Source organism: Odontomachus brunneus, unplaced genomic scaffold (assembly GCF_010583005.1).
Source record: "Odontomachus brunneus isolate Ranch 3 - 2012 unplaced genomic scaffold, Obru_v1 Obru_scaffold_149, whole genome shotgun sequence".
NCBI classification, from domain to species: Eukaryota; Metazoa; Arthropoda; class Insecta; order Hymenoptera; family Formicidae; genus Odontomachus; species Odontomachus brunneus.
In genome coordinates, this window is record NW_022639599.1 from 28,904 (window position 1) to 48,569 (window position 19,666).

At 33.1% G+C, this 19,666-nt stretch overlaps 2 protein-coding genes and 1 long non-coding RNA gene across 9 annotated transcripts in view; 2 read left to right on the forward strand and 1 right to left on the reverse strand.

Annotated features, from left to right (window-relative positions):
* The window catches only part of LOC116850555, a 6,949-nt gene extending 6,738 nt beyond the window's left edge, over positions 1 to 211 (reverse strand). The window contains exon 1 of the long non-coding RNA XR_004379372.1: positions 97 to 211. This is a non-coding gene — a long non-coding RNA (uncharacterized LOC116850555). The remainder of the gene's footprint in view (positions 1 to 96) is intronic.
* Positions 1 to 11,029, forward strand: part of LOC116850553 (DNA-binding protein RFX2) — a 19,876-nt gene extending 8,847 nt beyond the window's left edge. For 4 of the 7 annotated variants that reach the window (XM_032828967.1, XM_032828966.1, XM_032828965.1 and 1 more), the window contains 13 exons: positions 121 to 226; positions 314 to 413; positions 649 to 804; positions 1,459 to 1,590; positions 2,021 to 2,202; positions 2,396 to 2,866; positions 3,019 to 3,140; positions 3,222 to 3,319; positions 3,480 to 3,635; positions 3,795 to 3,997; positions 4,086 to 4,239; positions 4,412 to 4,460; positions 4,648 to 4,750. In XM_032828967.1, the coding sequence (XP_032684858.1) occupies positions 121 to 226; positions 314 to 413; positions 649 to 804; positions 1,459 to 1,590; positions 2,021 to 2,202; positions 2,396 to 2,866; positions 3,019 to 3,140; positions 3,222 to 3,319; positions 3,480 to 3,635; positions 3,795 to 3,997; positions 4,086 to 4,239; positions 4,412 to 4,460; positions 4,648 to 4,685 (1,967 nt within the window). In that variant the 3' untranslated portion in view covers positions 4,686 to 4,750. Of the gene's footprint in view, positions 1 to 120; positions 227 to 313; positions 414 to 648; positions 805 to 1,458; positions 1,591 to 2,020; positions 2,203 to 2,395; positions 2,867 to 3,018; positions 3,141 to 3,221; positions 3,320 to 3,479; positions 3,636 to 3,794; positions 3,998 to 4,085; positions 4,240 to 4,411; positions 4,461 to 4,647 lie in introns of all 7 variants that reach the window. The other 3 variants (XM_032828964.1, XM_032828970.1, XM_032828969.1) reach the window with 2 other exon arrangements.
* A 2,619-nt stretch (positions 11,030 to 13,648) lies between these two features.
* On the forward strand, positions 13,649 to 19,506 carry LOC116850563 (ATP-binding cassette sub-family D member 3). The gene is made up of 12 exons (XM_032828988.1): positions 13,649 to 13,878; positions 13,970 to 14,015; positions 14,365 to 14,552; positions 14,625 to 14,694; positions 14,846 to 14,943; positions 15,397 to 15,577; positions 15,654 to 15,866; positions 16,167 to 16,236; positions 16,353 to 16,825; positions 17,170 to 17,469; positions 17,812 to 17,973; positions 18,084 to 19,506. Exons 1-12 carry the CDS (start codon positions 13,760 to 13,762, stop codon positions 18,159 to 18,161), a joined length of 1,998 nt encoding a protein of 665 aa, XP_032684879.1. The 5' UTR covers positions 13,649 to 13,759; the 3' UTR covers positions 18,162 to 19,506.
* The last annotated feature ends 160 nt before the right edge of the window (positions 19,507 to 19,666 follow it).

Consider the following 19,666-nt stretch of genomic DNA (forward strand, 5'->3'; position numbering starts at 1 on the left):
CACACACACACATATATATATATATATATATATATATATATATATATATATATATATATATATATATATATATATATATATAATTTTATAATATACTCAGCTATGTCTTCTTTGTTCTAGTGTCTGGTGACGGTGAGGCGGTGGGGTCCGAGTCAGTCTCTCACTCAACCTATGTTCAGTATGTCGAAGGGGATGGTTCCACGTATATACCGGCGAATGGCCAGATGTAAGTATCAAAATGTCGCATATGCATTGCCTCCACGTCATCCGCAGGACGTTTCGTGGTAATCACGTAACATTTAACACTTCGTAGGACATATCCTGTTTATGCTGTCGGCGAGACAGGATCAATGTATACTTCAGGTTCGAGTCAGTACTACACTCCAGCAACAACGCCAGTAACGTATGCACAGGTAATTATAAAACTTGATACTAAGTTATAATTATCAAAAGCCTCTTCAGATGCAAATTGTGCAATTATATTAAAATAATATAAATAATCAAAGTTGATTATGTGTTGTTACGTGTGCGTAAAATATTTTTATTTATGACAAATGTTTTTATTACGCTGAATTTTTTAACTTCAAGAATCTTCTAACTTTAACTAACAATTGTTATCATTTTTTTTTATTGCATAAATTATTTAAGGTCACAGGACAAGGCTCGAACACAACTACTGGACAATTATTATCACAGGGCAATGGCACATATTTGATTCAACAGAGTGTAGTAGACGGTGATCCGACTACTCATGCCCTCATGTCGGCGGCAGCCGCGCGCGCTAGCCCGCAAACGGAAACAGCGGTAAGATTGCATGTTTCACGGTTTCCTCCTCAGACTGCTTTCATTTCTTAGAAGCTGAGTAAACTAGTATCGATCATTGAATGATTAACGCGATACGACATGTATTTATGCCTTATATCTCTGCAGGCATGGGGATCTGTGCTCTGCATGATTGTATGGGGCATCAAAAAATTGCGTGCCAGATTTTATTACATGTATTTTAACAGAGAGAAATGATATTTTTTTACATTGTTACAATCTAATTTATACATTTCAATTAAAAGGGAAGTTTGCAAATATACTGTATAATGAAATGTCAATAAATCATAGTAGAAATCGACGAAATGTTTCTTTGTGAAGAAACAAGTAAAAGATATGGGATTTTTTATGTAATCTTTGAGAAAAATGATTTTTAGAGTATGAATGTAACGAGAGTTTTAACTTAATTATATTTGTAATTATAAATGTTTTAATATTTTTGCTGTAAATTTTTAAACTATTTTATTATCTATAGCATTAGTTGCCATGATATAATGTATACAACTTATTAAGTACAAAATTATACAACTTATTAAGTATAAAATTATAAATGTTAGTTACTCGAGGAAAGATAACATTACTCTCCTCTTAATTCGGGGGGTTAACGAGGTATCGGTGTATTGGGTTGTTCGATAGGAGACTGTGGTTAGCGGGGGTGGAGGGACGTACTTGATCAGCGGTAATTCAGGAGGTGCCACTGTCACCGTGGAAGAAGCAGCAGCCGCGGCTGCAAACATGACGCATGCCACTAGAGTCTCCCAGGCCACCGTAAGCTAAAGATCGATTCCTTAGCTTTTCTAGCGTACTAATCAGCATCGTTTTTTATTTTCTGGCATGTCTACTATTAATCATCGCTTTTAAGATATCGCTCTAGTAAACATTGTTATGCATAGTTTTAATTTCTGGAAATTAAATTACTATCATTTTCTTTTTTTCGTGAAACCTTTAGCGAGAAATATGACATGGTTATGCTATCAATAAATCAAAAAGAAAATATATCGCAACTGAACTATTTGCTACCTAGTATATAATTTTAGAAGCGCAACTTTGTTTTTTTTTAATAGTATAGCTACTCTTCATAAATACTCTTTACGTAAATATTCAATAAAATATTCAGATTGATTTTTTTTTTGTATATACTCTCAAACATATGTTTATAAAATGTGAATATTAATTGTACATGCATTGTTCTAAATAGGTACATTGGTTGCTAGAAAATTATGAAACTGCCGATGGTGTGTCCCTTCCAAGATCGACTCTTTACAATCACTATCTACGTCATTGTTCCGAAAACAAATTAGATCCTGTAAATGCAGCCAGTTTCGGGAAATTAATACGTTCAGTATTTTTGGGTTTAAGAACGAGACGTTTAGGAACTAGGTAAGAAGCTTTAATTATAATATATTATTTATAATTAATATATTATAATATATTATTATATTTTATTATAATATAAAAGATACTACAATATATATATATATATATATATATATATATATATATATATATATATATATATATATATAAAATTCGTTTGTAATATTTTTTCATCACATCGTTATTTCTATTACAGAGGAAATTCGAAATATCATTATTATGGGATTCGTGTCAAACCAAGCTCACCTTTAGTCATGTTGAATGAAGATGGAACATCGAGACAGCCGCAGAGCGCGAATTCTCAAACCAAACGATTTAAATTCGTCAATCAGAAACAAGAATCATCTTATGAAAATAATACACATACGAATACGAATATATCTTCTAATCCTTCTCCACCGCAGTATCATCAATATCTTGGTGAAGCGAGCGGTGCTATACCCGATTTTCCGGAAATTTTTATAAGTCATGATGCGTCTCTACCTGAAGATTGCACGCTGGAAGATATTGATACGTTTCGCAGCATATACAGAGAACATTGCGAAGCGTTCTTAGACGCAGTGCTAAATTTCGAATTCGCTACTGTAGAGAGCCTTTGGAGAGAATTCTGGCGCAGCCAGGACAATAATAATGGCGATGAGTGTGAAGAAGAGAAATATTTATCAAAGTAAGATGCGATAATATATTTATTCACATATATTCGTTTGACATAGTTATATTATGTAGAAATTAAATGCTAAGTTAGTTTTAAATTATTTATGTGTTGTGTGTGTACGTAAAGTGCTTAAACATATATAATGAACAATTTGTATCTTTCAGAACTAAACTATATCAGATGTGTAAGTGTACAGGAGTGCAAGATTTTATCAAAAAGGTGGATTATACCTTCTATCAAAATCTAGTCGAAGTATTAATGCCTAATGTATTACGACCGATACCAAGTATGTTATTATAAAACCCATTATTATTATATATATCCTGATTATAATATACATATTAAGTGATTTATTTGTTCTGGCAAGGTTCATTGACTCAGTCCATCCGAAACTTTGCGAAAGGGTTAGAATCTTGGTTACAGTCAGCAATGGCAGACTGCCCCGAGGAGATGACACAAATTAAGGTATCATTCAGAATATTTATTCAAATCAAAACTTGAATTTTCTATATTTAATTTGATATGTTAATTATATAATAACAAACTATACAATATATAAGTAAACTATAAATAATATATAACTATAAGTAATATATAACTATACAATATATATTATTTGTTGCAGTTAACTGCAGTATCAGCTTTTGCTCAAACTTTAAGGCGTTACACATCATTAAATCATCTAGCACAAGCCGCACGAGCCGTTCTCCAAAATTCTAGTCAAATCAATCAAATGTTAGCTGATTTGAATCGCGTTGATTTTCATAACGTACAAGAACAAGTAAGTTGATATCTCAAAGTATTTCTCTAAAGCACTTTTTCAACTTTAGTTTAATTAGTTAAAGTTTTTTTCTGTCTTAGATTGTTAAATAAGTCGGATTAATTAAATTTATATATGCATAGAAAAATATGTACTATACATATATGCCTGCTTTTCCAGGCATCCTGGGTATGTCAATGTGATTATGGGATGGTACAACGTCTGGAAGCGGACTTTAAAGTAACGTTACAGCAACAAAATTCTTTAGAAGATTGGGCAATCTGGTTAAAGGGAGTCGTAACACAAGTGCTGAAACCATTTGAGGAGAAGCCAACGTACGCTAAAGCAGCACGTCAATTTCTGCTGAAATGGTCATTTTATAGGTATATCTTTGTACTTTTCCTCACGTTGATAATTAAGTATTTTTATTTTGGCTTCAATTAAAATTCAATTTAATTTTGTATTTTTCAGTTCGATGGTTATTCGGGATCTCACTTTAAGGAGTGCGGCGAGTTTCGGGTCTTTCCATCTTATCAGATTACTTTATGATGAGTACATGTTTTATTTAATAGAGCATCAGGTAGCAATTGCAACCGGGACTACGCCAATAGCTGTAATGGGAGACGTTAGTATATTTCAATAAATATTTTTTCTTAATTCTCTTATATGATATAAATTATATGCATTTCTTTGTATAATTCTTTTCAGAAGTTTGACAATTTCTCTTTCCGGATCAAATTTATTCATATATCATAAAATTAGTGAAATCTTCCACATAGAAATAATTTTTGTTTCAGAAAAGTCAAAATTGTTCTTTAGTGGGCTTCGGAGCAACATCTAATGGAGGTAAATTCATAATATACAATTTACATAATATTACATAATATTACACAATATATTTTATTAACTGCTTGTACAACAATGTTATCAATTTATAAAAATTAACTTCAGATTGCACGACTTTCTTGAAAATCTGTATACTCAAGTTACATAAATTATTTTATTCAATTTAAATTACGAAATTACATTTCAGATGCGTCTAACGAAACCAAACGTATGAAGCTAAGCTAACTGCGTGCCTACGCCCTTTAGTTGATGAGTAAAGCAGTAGCACGAGAGAATGAGATACTAGCACGAAAGCATGCAGGCCTATTACTGAGGAGAACACACTAGTCTCGTAAATTATTATTTTATATAATGTCAAATTATACTACGACTTACAAGAGAAAACGAGCAAAAGAGAGAGAGAGAGAGAGAGAGAGAGAAAGGAAGAAAGAAAGAGAGGGAGAGAGAGGATTTTTGCACACGATGTATACAATTTTAAGTAAGTCTGTGTGATATAAGATATAGAAATGTATACTCCGCGAAGCCTTGTCTCGTAAAAGTTGTTTCATATACATCAATGACGATTTTTCTGCACCATAGCAATGTTGAAGCGAAAAATATAGTACGGTGCCTGACATGTTAAAACATGTCAATTTATTATTATGACAACAATATTTTATTTACTGTTATGAATGAAATATCGTTGATCTGACCACGTCACTGATGTGTGTGTATCAATTTTAATAAGTATTGGCGCAAATTAAAGGTATCGCTGGCACGATGTTTAGTACGTTAGTGTATCAGATCTAGTCGAAGACACCTTTGAAAAAAAAGTAAAAAAATAGTATATGGGACCATGAATTGTCATGCCCTCACTGGAACACGTACGAAGCCCACTCGAGCGTGTTTTCCACTATTGTTTTTTTGTTTATGTTATTTAACTGTCAATATGCATTTATTAAATGGTATGACTTTTTTATTTTACCATGAAATAAATTTAATAATTTACATGACAATTTTAACAATGCTAAAAGTACTGTTAAGATACGTTAAGAAAGTAAATGATTTACTACAATTTTTTATTGCATAATTTGCTAGTTTTTTAATTTTATTTTAAATGGTATTCTTATATCTAGTAAGATATATAAAATAATGACAATGATTTTAATAAATATCACTTAATGCTAAGTGCACATTAAAATACATATATCCGCTTTATGTATAAAGAGAACTACATTGAGTGGGCTTAAAAGTGAACAACAGTTTGTGCAAAGGAATATATGAGTATCGTGCAAAACATTGTGAAACGTTTACCTAGCATTCCGGTGCGAATCCCGGTTTGCACAAATTCGCGTACGCAACCAATTGCAAAAATCCGCCCTATCGACGGTACATGTCAAAAGTATTCCTACCAGAATAGAGGAAATTTAGATTGCCGTAACGATAAATAGAAACTTTTAAAGTTTACATATACCCGACATTCATATTTTTTAACGTAATCTATCGATTGAACATCGAGCTCTGGTATGGTGGTTTTGTTGAAGAGCTTTCTATTGCAGTCCGCTGCTATTCTCTCAGTATAATTAAACGGATAGTACAAAAATACTATTGAGAAGAAAGGAAAAGAGAGAGAAAAAAAGAGACGCAAACACGGAAGTCGTTTTAATTTACTGACAGAATATACAATATGCGTATATTCTTTACCTTGAATGTACATATGTCAGCTATGTAGCGGATAAATATACACACGATTGTTGAAGTTGAAGTAAAAACCGCAAAGTGCATATGATAGACAATGAGAGCATTTACAACTATGCATTTACTATATGCTCGACGTTTTTTAATCGGTTGAGGATCTGTCTACAATGAAAATATGTGTCGGTATATGTTTCGTATCCAATAGGCGCTTCACAAATAACTCTTTGTATTTTAAAAGTATTAGATGTAAGTCAAATGCGCCGAATGAGTTTCGTACATGTTGTGTTTGTTTCATTTGGATGACGGAAGTATTTAATGTGATGTAATATTTGTTTTCACAGTTATATCGCGCGGGTACTGTATATCTTTTGTGTATTACACGAATTTTTATTTGTTCATGTGTAAAGAATTAGATCGGTCCTTTTTTGTTTCATCAGACAAAAAATATATTTATAACGAATTATTTTATATATGAATTTTTTTATACGCATGCGCGTTCGAGGAGCAGCTTCTTGAACATCGAACATTAAGGGAGAGGTTAATCAAACTGATATATATATATATATATATATATATATATATATATATATATAATTTCGATTAATTATTTATATTGTAGTACCAAAGTAGTCATTTATCGCGTTCGTTTATTCACGATCGTTTTCTTTTTAAGTTTTATTACGTTGATTTATTTTAATTTATTTCGTGTGCGTTTATATAAAATCGCATTTCCGTAGTTACAATTTGCACAAATCGCAAAAGAAAGTAATCTTGGATTACATGGACAAGAGAAAATTTATTAATGTATATATATGTGAGACATATTTTCATATTTCTTATGAAAATTAGGAGCGATTAAAAACTTACAGTTTCAACGAAACTAAAATGCACCATCGCATAGTTTATCTCTCTTACTGATTTCTTTTTGTAACTTCAGTACGGTAAGATTTACTAACGCATCTTTATACTCTTTCACAAGTTCTTTTACTAATTTGTTACAAAAAGTATACATATATATAAAATGCAGGAAGAAAAAGATGTATATAACTGCGATTCATAATATGTATACGCGCGCATTTATCTATAGTTCATGTTATCTATGCTGTAAAAAATGTGCGCGTATGGTTATTACGGAACGCAGCCCATTAACAAAATCGCTTGTTAAAGATAGAATTTCTATCGTGTAGCCCAATATTACATTCTTTTCCTATGACACAAAAAATATGAGAAAAATGCTGAATTAGTATAATACACTTCACGAAGTGTTAATTACACATAACTATGGCAGTTATGGTATTCCTGCTTGGGTATAAGTTATAATTCGACACGTCGAGGAATACAGACGATGATAGACAACTGTTTATAACGATAGAATTCGGGAGATGAAACTGCTGCATTATAATGAACATCGCTATATGCAAAAAATAATGTAACATATACTTATCTATTCCTACTAAGAAGCTGCATACTAACTCGCACTTTACTTAATCCTCGACGGAGCTGTACACTTTCCTATAAGCAAACTGAACGTTTGGCAAAAATACTTGGTGCCTTTTATTTTATACAGAGGGTGGAACGTGAACATTTCTACACACTGAATCATACATCCTAATTGTACGAACATAAAGAACTTCATCCAGATCGTGCGACCAGTATCGCGTAAAATTGTGTACACTTATATATTGTGTTATGTATTATATTACTTAATGCATTTGTAGAAGAAAAACCCAGCGCAGTATTGTTAGCGTTAGAACAATAGTCGGTCGCTCATCTACTCGAAGTTAACGTTAACACTTGACCGACGTGCATTAATATGCTATTATATTGACCTCTTTGCGATGGGTAGCAGAAGATTTGTATAAATCAATACATTTTTATTGAATTATTTAATTATATGTACGTAGAAGTATGTACTCGGATAGAAATATTTCCTCTTACAAGTATAAACAGGAGGAAATATTTTATATTTTACGAAAGACGAAAACAAAAATGACGCCAGATATATAAAATTCTTAAAAAATGATATGATAATCTCATTTGTCACTGTAAAATAAACATTCTTAGGACCTCCGCACAAAAACATCCCCGTAACAAGTTACGTTAACTTGAAGAATATTGACCTATGTCAATGCACAAAGAAATCTGAAACGTAAGAAAGGACTTTCATAATGGATTTCTTTGTGCGTTGATATAAGTTTATTTCTAAGTTTATTTAACGTAACGTGTTATGAATGTTCTTGTGCGAAGGCCTAAGAATGTATTTTGAACTTAGGAGAGTTAAGAAAACTTAAGAAAACACATCGAAACATATTTTAACAATATTTACCAGAAACAGAGATGAAATCTATTATAAATGCCAAGCAATTGGTCAGTTGTTTTTTTAAATGAAAAAATAACATAAAAGAAATGTTTTTCATATAAAATATTGTATGTTAACAATTTTGAAATTCGTAGCATTATGCATGTTATTGACACCACTAGATAACAGAAATTAATAAATAAGAAATTGCGCACGGAAAAAACGAAACTTCGAGAAATTCAAAACTTGAGGTTCATTTAAATTAATATTTAAACTAACTTACAATAAACATTTACATAAATGCTAAAAATGCGCCTTGAGGGACAAAATAACTACATGTGTATATGCAGACATATGTGACTGGAAAACAGAACACGAATTTGTTTATTTCTTTAAATTTTTCTGTTATTCTGGTAATATACAAAATTTGACTAAAAATAGATTTATATACGTGGTCTGAGTAAGACGTAGGTTTACGTGTCGGTTGAGTGTTAAAGTTTTTTTTTTCGGGTGAAAAATGATGATGCTACAGAAAGCGTTTTGGGCAATATTCAGTTTTGCCTCTTTAGATTCAAAATCTTGTGTCTATGTCCCGTGAATGTTTTCTCTTCCAAACTGTTTGATTTATTTGGCAAGCGGTTGTGCGAAGAGAAGGGTACTAAAAAACTGGTCTCAATATCCCAAGCAGAACAGAATATCACAATGACGTAAAATTACAAAGAATAATCGAATCATGATTGAAAAGTAAATCTTTTTACTATCATGTTGATGTTATTGTAATTTTTTGTTCTATTTGGGGTCATATCGCGACACAAGTCGCAGAGTAGCGCGTCGTCGCTAACATTAGAACATATGCGTCTAATTTATTGTATAGGATTACTGCGTACTAGTCAAATATAAAAAAAAAGAGATAAAATTTGTTAGTGTTAAGTGGCAAGAAAAAAATAGGTATTGAGGACGAAAGAAAGAGAGAGAGAGAGAGAGAGAAAGGGAGAGGAGCAGGGAGAGAAAGATAAAGAAGGTATATCGCACAGTACATCGACCGCGAGCAGGATTAGGAAGTTTTTGTAACTGTAATGAGCTTATACGTGTAAAAATAAAACTTATCGTCGATACCTATGTGTACCTAGAGTATAAGGAACGGGCTTTACGGGCGATTCGCAGCGTTCTTGCGCCGCCGATGAAAATCCGAATGCGACAAGCGGAACGCGACTCCAGGTGCCCGGAGTGATGCACGCGGGCGAAATTGTGCCGCTTCTCAGTGGCATTAGGTGCATCTATCCGTTACCCTGTCGCATCGTGTTTGTACTACTTTAAGTTAGGATCGCTCCACGTAAATTTTACAACCGTCGCGAAAGATCGGCGGGCAAAAGTAGTCCGATAGATTGTACACAAGATCAAATACACATCGTGGTTTCCTATGTTGCGAGATAAGTAAACACGGCCTTAAATATTTCCGATTGTTCGACGGAGAGGGAAAGGTAATACTAGAGAATGCAAAAGAAAAATGAGAGAGAGAAAGAGAAGAAGTTGATATGTGGGAAGAAGGATCGTGCGATGCTCCGAAAGAGAACCGAAAGAAGCAAATAAGAGTAGAAGTATCATCGTTTTTCCTTGATAGAAAATATTTTGATACCTCCAGATTTGCACAAATCAAGTGTCATTTGTTACCGCTTGAATAACATCATTTTTACTGAACGCCGCTCAAAAAGAAAAAAAAAAAGATAAAGTAAAAAAGGTGACAGCAAACTTATATACAGATCGCGCGAAACGACATAAGAATCCCTAAGAGTCTGTGTGAATGTGCGGATCACGAGAAATAAATAATCTATGTTTAAAACTTGTAATCGTATCTCGATACCTTGTAGAACGCGAATGGTCCATTTCTCATCGTTTTTATCACCGAATATCACATACTACATCATTTTCACGATGAGACAACTTTATAAGAAACACTTTAGATTTTTTAATGTGCGAGCTAATTTCTCTATAATTTTTTTTATCGCTTATGCAAAACTCTTACAGTATAAATGAAGCTTATGTTTAAGATCAAATTATTGCGATGTATAGTTCGCCGGTTTAGTAGAAATTTATCGTAATCGCATTTTTTAATTTATATGACCTTTAATTTATCTTACATCAGGCGTTATGTATGTCTAAACTTATTATTACGTTGAAAGTATAATTTATTTAGCGCTCTAAGAACAATACAAGTATAATTTTCCAGGATTTTTCACGATTTTCAACTTCATATGCAAACTTACAAATTGTACAAGTAACTGCTGTTACAATATTAAGATATGCTTGACATCCAGTGTATTGCACATTAGACATTACAATTGAAATTTCTTTAATTCCGCTAGCTTTAGCTTTAAAACATTTCCGTGATCCTCGCAAATGTGTTGATTTATCTTATTGTCGTGATATTTTTATCGTGTTGCGATAATAAGATTTCAATCGCTGACAACGAAAGGCAAAGTTACATAACTGTGTATATACGATTGACGACTCACGATGCATGAGCCGTTGCCGTAAGTTGCACGTAACTAATAAAGACCTTTACCCGGCGGGATTACATGCCGCCAGATTAATACCACTTGCGTTATAGTATCAGCGCTTCCTAGTTACACTGCACTGTTAGGGTTAAATTGCACTGTTTGCATAATACACACGACATATCACTCGGTGATGTGCAACGATTTCATCACTCTTACTGTTCTTCATGATTTGACTATTGTAATTTCACTTGCGGCGACGAAATTGTAATCTAAACTGTCACGAGATTCGTTCGTTTCAACATTGTCTGAGATTTATGTTGATCTCACGATCTTCATGTGTATCGAAAGGGAAAAGAGCTGTAATGAATCTTTATTATCTATAATTGTTATTCATTCGCGCATTTTTCTGCCGTTTTCGCCTAAAAATAAAAATTTCCGCATTTACATTTAATGTAGCCAATCTCAGAGTGAAAGACATAAATTTATTTGGTTTCGTTGCACTTTCTTCCACGTTGTTATACAACGTAAAAATCAAAAGTATTCAGTATTTAGATCGGAGAGGAGGAGAGGAAGAAGGAAAAAAGGCACAATTGTAGGAAAGTGTAGAAAGTGTCGAAATAAAAAGAGTCGACTTAGTGGTATATCTTCGTTTTTTTACCGACATTTACTACACTTTCCCGTAATTTTCTTCTTGTCCCTGCCTCGCTGAGAATTTTCTCGTGGTGTTTTCAAACGCGATACTATGAAAAACTATATCGAAAATGTAGTAAATTCATGTACATTAACATATTAACATTAGCATAAACATGACTCATTGTTATTAACATTAGCTCAGACTCTGCATTTTTATCGGTGACAAAAAGGGAAATAACATACAAGATGATTATCTTGTTTTTGCGATAGAGGAGATACAAACTGGAAAATTTACAATTTCTTTTTTGTTATGCGTAACATTGTATGTTCCACGTGGAATAACTGCATATTTTGTTGAATGTCGCAACTCATTCAATGAGGTAACCTACTCACCGTTTCTCCTTCTTTTCTTCTCTTTCTTTCTCTTTCTCCCCACCACTCTGTAATGTCTTCTTACCACTTATCTTCCTGCAATAGCCAACCACTTATTATCATTAGCATCAGGATCGCACTTAGTTTTCTTGAGATCCCCGCAATGATTATTAATTCAATAAATTTTTTACTCAATGAATAACAGAGATCAATAATGTGTAAATTTTTACCAGTAATGGTAGGGTTATAAAGGTCATGTCATAGTGATCTTTTTTTTATTTTTTGTATCGTATCGATATATCAATGTTCATTCCGTTGAGTGAAATTCGCTGTTTCTCCTTGAAGCAAATATGAATTGTAAACGAAAAGAAAAAAAACATAAAGGAAATTAAGGAGCAGATTTACGTCATAATTCATTTAATTCCAGAGCTGGCGATCAAAAACACAGTTATGATTAAAACTGTTAAATAAGGAAGAAAAAAGGAATATAAATTATTCCAAGAGCGTTTAATCAATTTAATTAATGGCGAATCTCAGTAAACACAAAATATCATCCATATTACAATGGTAGCTCAATCATATGGTATATTATGTAACTGTTACTTTGTTATATAACAAAGTAACAGTTATGTAATATATCATATAATTGGGCTGACATTGGGCGCGTTCAGCGGAAAAAGCGCTCAGTGAGTAATCAACGATTATTGGTTCTTACTGTTAAATCTACTGATTCCTAAATCTAGACCAATTATATTAACGAATTGTTCAACTGTTGTGCAACTGTTGAGTTCGCTGAATGCATCCATTGTAACATCGATGATACTTTGTGTTTACTGGGATTCGATTGGAAGTATTTCTTCCTTCCTTCTTTATGTGTGTGTGTGTGATTGCAGACCTTATTTTTATGACTCTTTCACCATTAGTTAGATATGAGAATATGAGGAAAATAGTTAAGAGTATTCAAGATAATGAGGACAATTTTATGAAGGAAAGTCACAGGAAAATTAAGTTAAGAGTGCTCAAGATGATATGAGGGAGATTTTATGAGGGGAATAAAGCCTTGGAAAAATTCCAAGGTACGTTCCAAAAATCACAGGTCCGAACTGTTCGAAAACGTCTTAGGCCGGAACTCTCGATTGGAAGTACTAGTGCGCACCTGTGCACACAAAGGTCGATTCATAGTCCGTTCTTATATTTCCCCTCAGTGTTTAGAATTTTATTTTATATTTAAAATCATCTTATATTCATTTTTAGATGCTATCGAACCGTTGCACTGGTTACGGAGTATTCGAAAGCGAATTTAAGACAAACTTGAATATAAGAACGGACTATGAAATGGTCTTAACGTGCACTTGTGCGTACTAGTACTTCCAATCGAATTTGCCATAAGTGCAACCGTCAATTGTAATTTATATTTAAATACATCATTACTCAGATAGCAAAAGTTCGTAATAATTGTACTTAAATGTTGCCGAAACGATTTTGAGTGCTTTAATATCGTATTTAAAAAGCGAATAAATTTCGTCGATTTAAATTTATATATATTAATTAGATTAAAAATGCTGCATCATGTTTCTCGATAAGGAGAATTGTTAATTCTACAGTCACGCTTATCATTAGATACTGCTCTGACCATCACGCCACCACCACCATCATCGCTACCACCTCCACCGCCACCGATACCACCACCACCTGTTCACTCGTCAGAATCCGTTTGTTTGGTTCGGTTTCGACTTTGTTCATGCCTCATAATCCAGCGCGCGACAGTTTGACCGTTGCACTAGGAGGGTGCAACTCGAACGCACACTGATTGGAAAAGGATGGCGCCGGCGCTCAGCAAATTCACGAATAGACGCACCCTAGGCAGCGCAGTTACAGCTGGTGCGCTCATTATTTTGATACTGAAATACCGCAGCAAGAGACGAACGCAAAAATCAAGGTGAGTGCTTACCAGATACGCACATATACACACATACGCACTTGCCTCACGCTAGTTCACGCTAGTTGTTTTGTAATGAACATGTTCGCAGGAACCCGTGGCCTACCAACAATGACATCCAGTATGTTATCAAGGAGGTAAGAGTTTATAAGGAATTTGGTAAAACGAGCGTGGTGGGGGAAACCCATTATACATTAATTCGAATAATATATACATCATACATTATACATTAATCGATAAAAAATAATATAAATATTTCAATCAAATAATGAAATCAATGAAATATTCAATATTTTATATTGCTGAACAATGTGATAACTTGTAATGATATTGCTGGTTTAACTATTTACATACACATACACATACATATCTTTATGTTAATTATAACACTGCGTACAACCTTTTTAAAATCATGTGTGCTCACATATCTAATATAATTGGTAGATAGTAAAAACAGCTAAGATTATATTCTTTTTGTTCACACAGGAAAAGCCAAAAGGTCCCAAAGCACAAGTCGATGCTATCTTCTTCCGCAAAATTTTGCAATTGCTCAAGATCGGCATTCCTGGTATACTGTCACCAGAATTTGGTATGGTCTTTGTGGTAGCAGCCTCTTTGGTTGGCAAGACCTTGTGTGACTTATATTTGATTAAGAGAGCTACTCAGATAGAAACGTATGTAACATTTTTTATTTAGCAGTACTAAAGCAAATTTCATCTGATTAATATAAAATTTTATATTATTAGAGCAATTGTCAGCAAGAATGGACCATTATTCAAGAGATACTTAATTTCCTTCTTGTGTGTAGGGCCTGTGGTAAGTAACATTTATTGCTGAAAGATATACATGATATAAAAATGCACTAAATATCTTAATAAAGAAATTTCTTGCATTTAAATTGCTAAGCAATATAATTTTCTTACAAATTGGGAAAAATTACTGATGACTTTTTGTATGATTTATTTAGATAGCAGTCTTGAACAACATAATGAAGTACAGTTTAAGTGCATTAAAATTGAAGTTGCGTACAAATATAACACGTTATTTACTGGATCATTATCTTAAGTAAGTAGCCAATCTTAATTTTGCAGTAAATTCAGTTCCATATACACGTCAGTATCACAAGTGCGATCAACCATGCTCATTCATAAAACAACAAGGCCAAAGGTGATAAATTCATTATCAGTTACTTATATGTGTGTATTCTTGTATAGGCATACAAAATATTTTACACTGTTGTAGTGTGTGCAGTGTAGTATTTTACATAGTTGAATACTTAATGATCATGATAAGTCTTATGTGATACACTAATAATATTCCCAACAAATGAAGAAACTATATAACTTCATGTGTTACGACTATTGCTATTATGCTGAGGGTCTGTGTACATATAGAAATATGTTAACATATATGAAACATGTGTACATACAGAGATACAAAACTCTACATTTAAAAAATCTATGACTGAAATTTGTTTCCAGCAAAAGCTTTAAATATTAAAGTACAATATTCTTTTAGGGGCTTTACTTATTACAAAATGTGCAACTTGGACAATCGTATTTCAAACCCAGATCAACTCTTGACTACGGATGTTGATAAATTTTGTGATAGCTTTGTAAATCTTTATAGTAATATGACAAAACCCTTGTTAGACATTGGTCTTTATGTGTTTAAATTAGCTCCTGGTATCGGTGCACAGGTATGTATAACATATTTTTATCCTAACGCAGCAGTATATTAGTAATTAATGTTTTACTACATATAATGTTTTGTAGTCACCACTGATGATATTAACGTATCTGGTATTTGCTGGCTTTATTCTGACCAATATTCGCAAACCCATTGGACAAATGACAGTTAAAGAACAACGATTAGAAGGAGAATATCGTCACATCAACTCCCGATTGATCACTAACTCGGAAGAAATCGCATTCTATCAGGGAAACAACAGGGAAAAATTAACAATGTTAACTAGTTTCCACAAACTCGTAAGTTTATTTGTATTATTGAGTCAGTCGATAAGTTTTGTTCAATTTTCAAGTCAAATTTAATTTGATTGTATTCAAACAATGGAAATAAATTTTCCATTAACCAAGGAATCACCGTCGTGTTTCATTTTGACAACAAAACGTTATTAGTATTGTTGTCTCTGTTACATATATGTGATACTATCAATTAAAAACTAAATTGATTTTTTTAACTGACCTACATGACTATGCAAATACTTCATATCTATATAATTATGCAAATTTATTCTTATACTCCGGTTATTATTCATTTTGTTACAGACAAGTCATCTTCGTAAAGTCTTAGAATTCAAAACATTTATGGGAATCATAGATAACGTCGTTGCAAAATGTAAGATATGATTTTACATGATGCATATTGTTATAGACTAATTTTATTAACATTAAGTGCTTTCGTTTTACCGCTTGTTTATGCATTTTAATACTATTTTTATTTTATTTTACTAGATATCGCCACCGTGGTCGGTTTCTACGCGATCAGTGAACCCTTCTTCCAGGAGGATCATCCCATACTCTCCGGCTCGCCTGCTCACCGCTTCAACTCTTATTATACGTACGGCCGAATGATGGTTAGGATGGCCGAGGCGGTCGGCCGACTGATATTAGCTGGCAGAGAGCTCACACGGTTAGCTGGTCTCACGGCAAGAGTTACCGAGGTCAAACAGGTCCTTGACGATTTGAACGCTGGCAAGTACGAGAGAACGATGCTCACGGATAACAAGGACAATGTCGGCTTTCCCGGTGGCGGCAAGATTATACCGCGCGACAATATCATACGATTCGATCGTGTACCACTCGTTACGCCAAACGGAGACGTGCTCATTAGAGAATTAACTTTTGAGGTGAAGTCGGGTGTGAACGTCCTGGTTTGCGGTCCAAACGGTTGCGGCAAGAGTTCCATGTTCAGGATTCTTGGTGAAGTATGCACTTATATTCTTTGTACTACTCAAATATCGAGAAAGAACGCTATAGTGCATTTTTAAAATTTATTTTATAGTTGATACGATAATTCTAACTATTGCTATTTACGTGATTTTCGTGATAAACCATAACTTTATGGTTTATTCTTTCATGATATCTCTAAGAACTAAATGCACTAATACTGGTTGACTCATCGTGGCTTCATTGATTATTTGTTTTTTTTTAGACTAGAGCTATTCTCATTTTATACAGTTCTGATTTACTATGTCGATACGATGAGCGTCAAGCAATTCCGTAATAATTATCTTTGTTAATTATTAATTTTACGAATTGTGATTTTTAGCTGTGGCCAGTCTGGTCTGGAAGCGTCACGAAACCACCGCGCGGTAAATTATTCTACATCCCGCAACGTCCTTACATGACGTTGGGCACCTTAAGGGACCAAGTCATTTATCCTCATACGAGAGCCGAAATGCAGAGGCGCGGTAACATCAATGACGATGATTTAAAAAAGTTTTTGGACTTGGTACAATTGACTCATCTATTGGACAGAGAGAATATTAGCAATAGTGAAGGACAGGGCTGGGACGCGATAGCTGATTGGATGGACGTTCTGTCGGGAGGCGAGAAACAACGTATTGCGGTGAGTTTCTCTATTTTCTTCAAATTGACGTCAGCCTTTTTATCGATCAAGCATTAAACCAAGATCGTATCGACCAAGTTGTTTTATTCATCATTAATTGTGGACTGCGTTCCGCTCGTATCCCTGCTAAAATCATCATTCAATCATCTTTGTGCGCACAACGTATAATAAATACGGAACTTCTGACGTCAAAGTAAGCTAAATGAACGCAATTTTCTATTAAATATGTAGAAACGAGCGCATATAAAACTGTAGTATTGTATCGAAGTGTGTATGTATAAAACTGTATATAAGAGGAATCGTTCAATACTTACTATTATTACTGTTGTATTATTTATATAGATGGCTCGACTGTTTTACCACAAACCGCAATTCGCGATCCTGGACGAGTGCACGAGCGCTGTGAGCGTAGACGTCGAGGGCTCTATGTACATGTATTGTAAAAAAGAGAATATTACATTGTTCACAGTCTCACATCGTCGCTCTCTCTGGAAACATCATGAGGTATTGTTGACTATCTCTTGCTCGTTTCAATCGATTCTTTGTAATTATAAAAATTTGTATGCGTGTAACTTTGATTTTATTTTATAATATCATTTTATAACTGTTTCCAGTACTGTTTACAAATGGACGGACGCGGAAGCTATGAATTCAAACCGATTGAACAGGACACGATAGAATTTGGGTCGTGAATTCTTGCGTCCCTTGCATACGTGAACAGCGCGATCGTGCAAGGGACATCTAATGTGTAGTTTCTATTGGTAATCTTAATAATAGATAAAATTTTTTGCGGGAAAACGATATAATGCTAACCTAACTCTCTGCTATTGCGTTTTTAACATAATCTCTAATATAATATCTGCTATTAACTCTGCTATTATGTTAAAATCTATTTGAACCACTTCTATTCTTAAAATGCAATAATCTCGTAGCTGTCCCAAACATTCTAGTGAATTTCATGACTATCAATTTTTTATTCGTGGGTAGGTATTTCAACGATACGAAAAAAATTTATGTAAATTACATTAAAACGTATAAGTTTATTTTAACTCGAACTACGCAAGAAGCAAATAAAACAGCAGGATTAGGTATGAATAATTAGGTCTATTTGTTTTTCAAGAACTTGCACTAGTGTAACAAGTTAAAGTGTAACTTAACATAAACCGAAATAATAGAACGCTCCTTTACAGAGTTAACTAATATTGAAATATTAATGGCACATAAGGAGCTAGCACTTTTATCCTCCCACAATCATATTAATATTAAAATTATATTAGTATTTAATAGCACTAAGACATCCGTGCTAGCTCCTTATGTGCCATTAATATTTCACTATTAGTGTAACTTAACAAACAAGTACACTTTCTTGCAGTCTAATTTATAGCACTGGTTCAGAGGTTTCTTTAAAAATGGACCTATTATCTCACGCTTTTTATATCGTACTAATATGCACATCACAAAGTAGCGGTTAACGACATAGTTACGCCATTATTCAATGCGTCATTGATTCCTTCATACATGAATAGTTACTTAAATTATGACGCACAATAATATATTTTTCTATCGATATTTTAATAAAATATATTCATATAATGTATTCATGAATGCACTTCGAGCTTCAAATGTATAACATTTAATACTTTAAAAAAAATTATTTTATATATCTTTAATTCTTCTTATATTACTGGTGTGTAAATATTTACATAAGTGTAAGTTTTTAATGCAAAAACTCTCGCTTAACTATTTAAAATTATAGTTGACTCACAAAGCGAAGACTTGCCACAAATTATCTGCTAGGTAAATTCACTAATATATTAGTACTGTATAACGGTTTCTAATCTCAAGATTTCTACAGTTTACGGAAAAATCTATCATATCATAAAAATTCATGTACGAATATATATGACAGATATTATTATAAGACTTATTGTATAAGATTGGGACAGTTGTTATAGTATGTTATATACGTGTGAATGGATACATCACGAGAAGTATAGAAAAAAATTGTTGGACAATAAGAATGTTATAAAGATGAAAGATTTATTGAGAGAAAAATATTCCCTCACTATAAATGATACTGTTTCACTTTGTTGATATAGCAAAAGAAAAATATGTACATCTATATATAATATATATATATATAATAATATACATACATATATATATATATATATATATATATATATATATATATATA

What these genes read in the sequence shown, in the direction of transcription:
- LOC116850563 (XM_032828988.1), top strand. Translation starts at nt 13,760, where the DNA reads ATGGCGCCGGCGCTCAGCAAATTCACGAATAGACGCACCCTAGGCAGC. An exon ending in AGAGCTACTCAGATAGAAAC is followed by an intron (nt 14,553 to 14,624) that starts GTATGTAACATT and finishes TTATATTATTAG; the next exon opens with AGCAATTGTCAGCAAGAATG. An exon ending in TCTTGTGTGTAGGGCCTGTG is followed by an intron (nt 14,695 to 14,845) that starts GTAAGTAACATT and finishes TGATTTATTTAG; the next exon opens with ATAGCAGTCTTGAACAACAT.